The sequence below is a fragment of the Eptatretus burgeri genome, chromosome 4 (assembly GCF_056783735.1).
Source record: "Eptatretus burgeri isolate ZD-2024b chromosome 4, Ebu_testis_v1, whole genome shotgun sequence".
NCBI lineage: Eukaryota > Metazoa > Chordata > Myxini > Myxiniformes > Myxinidae > Eptatretus > Eptatretus burgeri.
The window spans coordinates 126,815,368-126,824,605 of record NC_140964.1 but is presented as its reverse complement, the minus strand read 5'-3'; the positions used below and the strand labels follow the sequence as shown (position 1 = coordinate 126,824,605).

Here is a 9,238-nt window from a genome sequence, read left to right as displayed (position 1 = left end):
TGAAGTCAAAAGTTAATTTATTTCTTTTAAATTAGGATTGCATAACATTTGGAAAAGGGAAGGTTGAAGTAAAATCATGGAAGTGTGTGGTGAATTTGGAATGGTAAATGCAGAGTGAAGCTGATGGATCGATGAAAAGTATACAAGGAAGATTATTGATTTTTTTTGATGAACAGGTAAGATTCGGGAATGGAAGGTTGCAGGAAGAAATTATGAAGGTAATGGCGAGAAGGTCAGCTCAGTAGAATAAAGATGGTGTGCCAGCAGGAGGAGGATCGGGACTCATGTTTAGTTGGGGTGGAAAAGTTGGATGGGGGACATTGGAAAAACAGGAATTGAAGGTAAATCTGGAGAGAATACAAGTAAACACGATCGTACACCGAGAGGGGAAGGATTGGTAGGCCTCAATGAACCTGGGAAGACAAAGACAACAAAAACACAATAGCGCAATTTTTGAAACAAAAACTCACTCGGAACACACTCATATGTAGGTGAGAAAATAAACAGTTAAATGGGACAAATAACGTCCCGGAAACTTAACTTCGAGAAAGTCGACAGAGACCCCGAGAGAACCTGCCGACGCTCCAAACCCAGAACCGGAAGTGTTATATAGCAAGAGTTCCTCATATGACCCATGAAATTGACATATATTTACCCTGTAATTAATCTGTTTTCAAAATGGATGCCTCAACATATTAATTCTGTGCAACACTGATTTGCAGCTAAACATGCAACGATGGTTTTTATGGAGGTAAGTCAAAGTCCTCGATAAACTCAGCTGAGAAAGCATGCATGCCAAACACTGAACTCCAGTTACCTCCACCACCGAAGGACGACTGACGTCATGCTTTCACCCGTCTGTCTGTTGGTGAGCAGGATATCTCAGTTGTGGACTGATTCAGATAAAACTTGGTGGAGAGGTTGGGTGTTTGACAAGGATGGAGCAATTCGATTTTGGTGAAGATCAGAATCTGGGAATTTTTTCCAAGCGATTTTTCACCAACGTGACAAAAAATGACATGACAAAACTAAGTTGATGAGTTGGTTCGGTGACGAGAACAAGCAGATTAGATTTTGGTTCAAGTCAGGATGCAGATCTGGCCAATATGTTCACCCTGGTGGAGGTATGGTGCTCCACCGAGTGCAGTTATAATTTATCATCGGAACATCGGAAAGCGAGTTGAACTTGGAATATAGAAAAATAAAACAATGCTTCGAGGCATTCACATAAAAGGTCAAAACATTTGGGTTTTTTATTGAATAAAGACGACCAATGTGCAATGGTTAATTTCCATTTAGCATTGAACCGGTCACAGAAGCTACGGTTTAAGAGAAGCAAACAAAAAAAAAAAAACCCGGTGTGCCACGTGGACACTACTTACAGCACAGTACCCAGATAACAGTTGCAACAGTGCAATACAATGTATTAAGTAGATACTAGAGTACAAACTGGTAGAAATTTGAACTTACTTTCAATATAGTACACTGTGGGCAGCATATGCATACATTCTATCTGAACATCACAACCCACAGACAATGCCATCGGTGTATGAGGTGTACACTAACATTTTCAGCTTGGAATGTTTACTGTGGTGTTGGTGCTGTGTGGATATTATGTCTCCGATCACCTCCCAGGCTTCATAGCAACAAAACAAAGAAATTTACATGTTTAACGATCTAAAGTTGAATAAAACCAGCACAATCAAAAAATCAAGCAACACTCGTTTTACGCCAATTGTTCACTTGGCTGTCATCATCTCAACAAATTCTGCAAAGGAAGCAAAATACAATAAATCACTCAATAAATAATTAGTCATGTCCTTCATTAGACAAACATATTGATTCCTGAAAAAGCGAAAAAAAAATAAAGGGTGGGAAACAATAGTAAACAGGCATGTTGGTGAGAAAATATAGGGCCGGCAGGATGACTTGCAGGTACGCACACTCGCCTCCAAGATGTGTATCCTCGGTTTGAATCCCGACCCAGCTATAAACTGGCATCCTGCTGTTTCATAGGCCATTCATCAATATGTGAAGTCCCTCGGATGGACGTTAAATTGGGCATCCCGTCTGCCAGCATTAGTTGGTGGACGTTAAAGGTCCCACAGTGTCCTTTGCAAGAGTAGACGAGCTATCTCTGGCACCACGAACAAATTCCAAATTCCTGCCCCAACTACTCAGTCGAACATAATGCCTAGCCAGACGGTTCGTGAAGCACATGGGCCAAAAACATTCCCTGGCTAACCCATCAAGAACGTGGAAATAACTGTGGAAATTAAAGAAAAATACACCCAAGCGGGTTTGACGGTCAACTCAGATACAAAACTTGATGCAACCGAGTGTTAATCAACTTTAGTGACTACGGAAAGTGAAAATAAACACGTGAGGCCACTCGAAGCAAAAATCTCCATATTCTAGGAATCATTCCCAACATCTTTATACAATTTTCAAACCCGCGTTTAAGGCGGTGATATAAATACTCGAAGTGTGTGTATTTAATGGCTGTATCCAGAACAGAGCTGGACCCTCAGGCCACTGAGAAGCTCAATCACTCGCTGCCTGCACGGCGTCATGTGACCAGCCAGCTCTTCGTCGGATGAAATGCCCAAACAAAATCTTAAAACGTCCGTTTTTCACCGGAATTATTTCATATACTTGAATAGCACATCCCCAAACCATCTAAAATAAACATTAATCTCACAGAAGTTACGAATAAGCAGTCCCTCACAAGGACAAGTTACGAGATGAAGCAATGAACGGAAAGCATGTGGTGTGCCTTCCAGAGTCTCATGGTTATTTGACTTCAATATATTTTCCTCATCAAGTGCGTTTGAGCGGATTTGCACAAAAATTATCTTCATTAAACGTGAAGCTCCACCAGAAGGTCCCAAAAGTGAAAACAGAAATCTACGAGAATTTAAGACAGCCTCGTTATATGGCATAGAAGCTATCCCTCGCTGCAATGCATGCCACACAGACTGACGATATAAGCATGCAATTTTCACAAAACTTGATGCAACGAGTGTTCAACCTTTGCGACTATGAAAAGTGAAAACAGAACTTAAAAAAATACACCCATGCGGGAGTGACGGTCATCTCTGCGAGAAACAAGCATGAGTTCCTGTTACTGGGGTGTTGTGTTCTCGGGTCAGGAGAGATTTTTGGCCAACTTTGAAGTCACGTGACGTGTAAACGAAAGCGAATATCGAAAATCCGGCCCGAACAAATCTAGATATTGTCCCATAGATTCATATGCCACAATCAAATTCAAGATAACTTAAGAAATGTTGGAGATAGATTCTGAAAAATCGTCATTTTGCAACTACATGAAGCAGTTTTCGCAAAATTCAGTCACGTAACGTGTACGTATTCGAAGATATCGGTATTCTTTCGAATGGACATGAAAGACAAGGTCAGCTGCTATGCAATGGACACCATTCACTAACTTTCACCATGCCCAGTAGAGAATGTATAGCCTCCTGAAGGTAGGGCAGTTTTTGCAAACTTTGAAGTTATGTGACGCGAAAGCGAAATTCGAAAATCCGTCCCGACCAAATTTAGATATTGTCCCATACATTCATATGCCACAATCAAATTCAAGATCGCTTGAGAAATGTAGGAGATAGATTTTGAAAATCGTCATTTTCGCATTTTTGGCCAACTTTGAAGTCACGTGACACGAAAACGAAAGCAAATATCGAAAATCCAGCCTGACCAAATTTAGATATTGTCCCATAGATTCATATGCCACAATCAAATTCAAGATAACTTAAGAAATGTAGGAGATAGATTTTGAAAATCATCATTTTGCAACTACATGAAGCAGTTTTCGCAAAATTCAGTCACGTGACGTGTACGTATTCGAAGATATCGGTATTCTTTCGAATGGACATGAAAGACAAGGTCAGCTGCTATGCAATGGACACCATTCACCAACTTTCACCATGCCCAGTAGAGAATGTATAGCCTCCTGAAGGAAGGGCAGTTTTTGCAAACTTTGAAGTTACATGACGCGAAAACGAAAGCGAAATTCGAAAATCCGTCCCGACCAAATTTAGATATTGTCCCATACATTCATATGCCACAATCAAATTCAAGATCGCTTGAGAAATGTATGAGGAGATAGATTTTGAAAATCGTCATTTTCGCATTTTTTGCCAACTTTGAAGTCACGTGACACGAAAGCGAATATCGAAAATCCGGCCCGACCAAATTTAGATATTGTCCCATAGATTCATATGCTACAATCAAATTCAAGATCGCTTGAGAAATGGCAGAGGAGATTGAAGTTGTGAAAATGACGATTTTCAAATTCTAAGGCCTCGTGACCTTGACCTTGAAAGTCATACCATCGTGTACGTCTCATCGACCTCTATCAGGATCACAAATGACCAGATCTCCCTCTTCAACTTCATTGTGAACGGATGGATCGAAGGACATCGACACCCATATTATTAGGTCATGCTCGAAGAGATGACCTAATAACCACGCGAAGCAGTGTTTAAGTCAGCAGACCTCGTGTTGCCCAATAAACAGGGCTAGCCAACAGAGGCAATGAGAAACTAGTCGGTCAAATAAAATCTTATTAATAATTCCGAAACCCATTATGCATTATAGCCGTCCGATGCTTCCTTATTGGCCATTTGACCATTTTGCACTTGACCCCGAGGCGAAAAAGGGCTCAGACGATCTATAGAGAGCAACTAGTATTATCATCGTGTCAAGTTAAAAAACTCAATCGGCCAAAACGTCTAGGAGATAGAAAAATAAAAATTATTGAATGCTGGACAGACAGACAGAGACAGATCTGGGGACATTGAACTGTTATATTGTCAGCTTGCTGACCTAATAATAATATGAATGAGAAAATATGCAAGCAAGGTGATCATCTCAACCTTTGACTCAAGTTACAAGTCATGGATGACCCTTGGTTGTACAAGCATATAGTCGTGAATGGTAATCCAGCTCAAATTAATTTTACACAAGACCATCCTTTCTTGTATAAACAGCAAGAAATTCACGTTGTCGTTTTTAAAATGTATCATCTTAAAAAGATTACAAAACTTTCGCAATGGAAGACAGCCGTTGTCATGAACACAGAAAAAAATCTTCTTCAGACACTTACCTTCATAATTCACTTGCCCATCTCCATCGATATCAGCCTCACGTATCATCTCGTCCACTTCCTCGTCTGTGAGCTTCTCCCCGAGGTTTGTCATTACGTGGCGCAACTCTGCTGCACTGATGTAGCCATTGCCATCCTGCAAAGAGCGTGTGCAAAACACAGACTTAAAAAGAAAATGATGCAGATTGATGTCACAATCGATGACGTCAATGCAAAGGACATTGGGGGGGGGGGGGAACAATCAACACAAGTTTGACGGAACAACTTTCAATGCAATCCAAGCAGCAAACAAAGGAGAAACTGAAAAAGAAGCCGTCTTAAATGCAAAAAGGAACAACCTTGTCAAATACTCTGAATGCCTCCCGGATCTCTTCCTCGCTGTCTGTATCCTTCATCTTTCTCGCCATCATAGTCAGGAACTCTGGGAAATCGATGGTTCCATTCCCTGTGAGCAATGACAGCTTTTAGTACTGCAGTTTCAAACAAGACCATGAGATTTGCTAAACCCAACAAAATCAGATATCAGTGTGGAATGAAATTATAATTTCATTGGAAATAAATTCACTTGAAACAATCAAATCCCTCAATGAACAAGGTTGAATTGCCATAATGCACTTCCTTGTCCCCAAGGTTTTCATGTCTTCAAGGGGGAGCACATCAACAATAAATATCTGCTCCATGTCATTACATACAAAAGCAAAACTTCTTTCAAAGAGACCACATGTACACATAGGAGCAGACTCAAACAGCATGTATACTTTTTGAGTGCTTATCAAGTGAACTGCTACAAATGTATGAACTATACACTAATGTCAACATATGTAGGAGTATACACACACATACGCACACACACACTTACACACACACACACTTACGCACACACACACACACACACACACACACTTACACACACACACACACACACACACACACACACACACACACACACACACACACACACACACACACACACACACACACACACACACATACGCACGCACGCACACACGCACACACGCACACACACGAGCATTTGTTTTGGAAAGATAGGACACCGAAGCAACTGTTATTGCAAACGACAAAAAGTAAAAACAAAGGAAAGCAAGATGAGAGAGAGAGAGAAGAGGATGCTGTAGGCATGTTTACACTACACCATATGGCTTCAGGGGGCACACACAGCCCAAAATACAGGTTCCTTTAGTCAGCTATGTCGATAAGTGCTTGTTCCCAAAATAGCTCACCTTCCATTGTTTAAATGTTCAGAAATCAATTAGATGCGCTGCGGATCGATTTAATAGTTAGGGAACGAACAATGGAGACATCCATCCCCCTCTTCCGCGAAGAGGCAGAACCACCCTGCCGTCCCGTGACTCATGATGTCAACAACTCCCTCCCACCCGTGGCTGAGCGGGGGATGGAGCACGAGGGCATGAGTCACGAGTCACGCCGGGAGCGGGGGAAGGGCGGGAGAAGGATAAGAGGAGATCTTTTCTTTTGTTCAGGGGCAGAGTTGGAGAAGGGAGTAGAGAGTAGCCGTTCAGCAGATCTTCAGGTCCTGTTTGGCTTGGGTTAGGGTTGAGGCCTTCGGAAGCTTTTTGCTTCGGCTGGCTCAGTGAGCTTCGGCTGAGGCCTGCCTCGGGAGGAGGCTTTTTGCTTTGGTGGTTCAGTGAGCTTCGGCTTCTGTTTGGCTCGGGAGAGCTTTTAGCTTTGAGCTGCTTTGCTTGGAAGGAAGTTAAGCCGGTCGCTCGGCTCGAGCTGCGAGTGGTGGCTTCTTCTTCTTGGCTCGTGGAGCTCTTTGTTCTCCATTTTGGTTCCCGGCTTGGTGCGACTCAGACCTCTTCGTGGAGGTGGTTCCTCGGGGAAGCGACGCATCGACGGGAAGGAGCGGCGCCTCATCTCACCAGCACGTGTTGAGAAGCGCGGGAGGATTCGCGGGAACTTGGGAAGGATCGCAAATCACAGCGATTGGATCCAGCTCGCTGTCGCTAGAGCCCGGGTCCGAACAACTTGAAGACCACACGAGGTGGAGAGGTTCGAGATAGGTTCTGAGTTTCAGCTCACCTGTCTTCCGAGCTGGAGCTCGTTATTGAAGGCCTCTGCCACCATTCCTTGGGTGTGTGTGTGTGCACGTACGTGTGTCCGTGGGCCTGTCTAATAAGTAGGAACTGCTGTTAAGTGCAAGTGACTGTACATAATAAGTAGAGGGTTGTAGGTCTTTTTTGTCATGCTTTTGTTGCTTGTATAATTGCATACGTGTTTTGCTTTGTTTAATTTCATACTTGCTTTATTATAATAAAATGTCCTTGTGTGAATGTAAACCTGTTTGTTGCGTCCATTCCCTCATTGAACTGCCCCATCTTGCACTCGGAATATAGTTGGTTTTTAAATAGCCGGTAAAGTTATCGGATCCAACGGGACTGCGCGATAATACCCCACTCGGTTATCCCAAAAGGAAACGAGCTGCTTAAGCGGCTCGTTTCCAAGCGGTCCCGTTGAGGTACAATCTCTCGGTAACCTACCCGCGCAAACAATTAGGTAAATCGAAGATTTGGCGATCGGACCCTGCAGCGCGGGTAGAGTGCGGACAAGGTTGTGGTGTGGTTAAAAACACATCCGTGGCTGGTTTCTGGCGTTGATCCGGAAAGCTGCGACTGGATTGTCCGTTCGGTGGGCGAAGCGACCGCTATTGGTTAGACGCGGTCGTTCGCATGCCGACGGGCGGGAATTCTACAACAATATCAATGCAAGGTAGCAACAGTTCAGTGTTCTTTGTTGCTGACAAAATTGAAGGCTTCAAGAAAAAGCTTGTTCTTTGGAACAGAAAAGTGAAGGATGGACGACTTGAGATGTTTCCACTTCTGAGTGAAACTTTTGAATCCACTCCTCATACAGACATATCTGGGCTCATAATCCAGCATTTGACCGAGTTATCACAAAAGTTTGCAGACTACTTTCCAGAGGACCCAAGGCAAGGAAACCTTTGGATTTTGAACCCTTTCTCAGTGGATCCTGCTTCAGAAGATGTGGCCTTGTCCGTTGTACTTGAAAATGAACTGATGGAACTTTCTGCAGACAGTCGTCTGAAGCTTCAGCATGCACAAGTAGACCTTCCTTCATTCTGGATATTGGCAAGCAGTGAATACACTTCTTTGTCAAAGCATGCCATCAGATTTTTTACCATTCACCACAACCTATCTCTGTGAATCGGGCTTCTAGACTGTAACTGTGACAAAATGAAAAGCACTAAAGAGTCCAAAAACACTCAATGCCACTTTGCATGTGAGCCTGTCCCCCATCAAACCACGACTTGACCATCTTATTTCCAAGAAGCAAGCTCAAGTGTCTCATTAAAGGTAAGTATAATGATTTGTTTTGGCGTTAAGTTTTATTGCTATTTTTCTCATTACGATTCTGTATGATGGGCCTCAAAAATTTCCTCAGAGCCAGAGTGGGCCTCGAGTTGAAAAAGGTTGAGAAGCACTGCTCCAAGTGACCCATCAACTCCGGAGTTATCCGGGGTGACGACCTTTCAAGTCCCGTGTTCGGTGAGAGACGGCCCAATTGCTCCCTCTCGCGGTCGTCCTCGCCACCAAACACGGCACAACAATATCGCATGCTTTTGACATGGTCTGGCACCCTGCCCTGCTTGCCAAACTCTCTTCCGATGGTATCCAAGGCCATCTCCACTCATGGCTCGCAGACTTCCTCTCCTGTCTCAGCCAACATGTGGCCCGAAATGGAGTTCTTTCATCCCCTCTGCCTGCCCAGGCTGGAGTTCAAGGCAGCATTCTGGGCCCTATTCTTTTTCTGGTTTTCAATGATCTCTCCAACTCTGGAAAATTCTCTATCTTTGTGCTGATGACTCCACCCTTTGCCATACCATCTGTCATCCCTCAGACCGGCAAGCAGCAGCTTCTTCGCTCACTGCAGATCTGGGTAAAATCACAAACTTGTCCAACACGTGGAACGTCTTTCAATCCGGACAAATCTCACACTCACAATATCTCTCCGAAAGGACCGTTTGGAACCCCACCCCCCACCCATCCACTTTCTCAACAATCCTCTGGAAGAAGTCCTTTCTTTCAAGCTTCGAGGTCTCACCATCTGCCATGA

The 9,238-nt window shown here is 43.5% G+C and overlaps 1 protein-coding gene and 1 long non-coding RNA gene across 3 annotated transcripts in view; one reads left to right on the top strand and one right to left on the bottom strand.

The window, feature by feature from the left end:
* Nucleotides 1–9,238, top strand: part of LOC147029059 (uncharacterized) — a 75,132-nt gene that overhangs the window by 22,226 nt on the left and 43,668 nt on the right. The gene's annotated exons all lie outside the window — the stretch shown is intronic.
* LOC147029061 (calmodulin-1-like) overlaps nt 1,229–9,238 on the bottom strand; it is a 37,854-nt gene continuing 29,844 nt past the window's right edge. For both annotated transcript variants that reach the window (XM_085879986.1, XM_085879987.1), the window contains 3 exons: nt 5,464–5,570; nt 5,126–5,261; nt 1,229–1,768 (listed from right to left, as the gene is read on the bottom strand). In XM_085879986.1, coding sequence (XP_085736112.1) covers nt 1,740–1,768; nt 5,126–5,261; nt 5,464–5,570 — 272 coding nt within the window. In that variant the 3' untranslated portion in view covers nt 1,229–1,739. The remainder of the gene's footprint in view (nt 1,769–5,125; nt 5,262–5,463; nt 5,571–9,238) is intronic.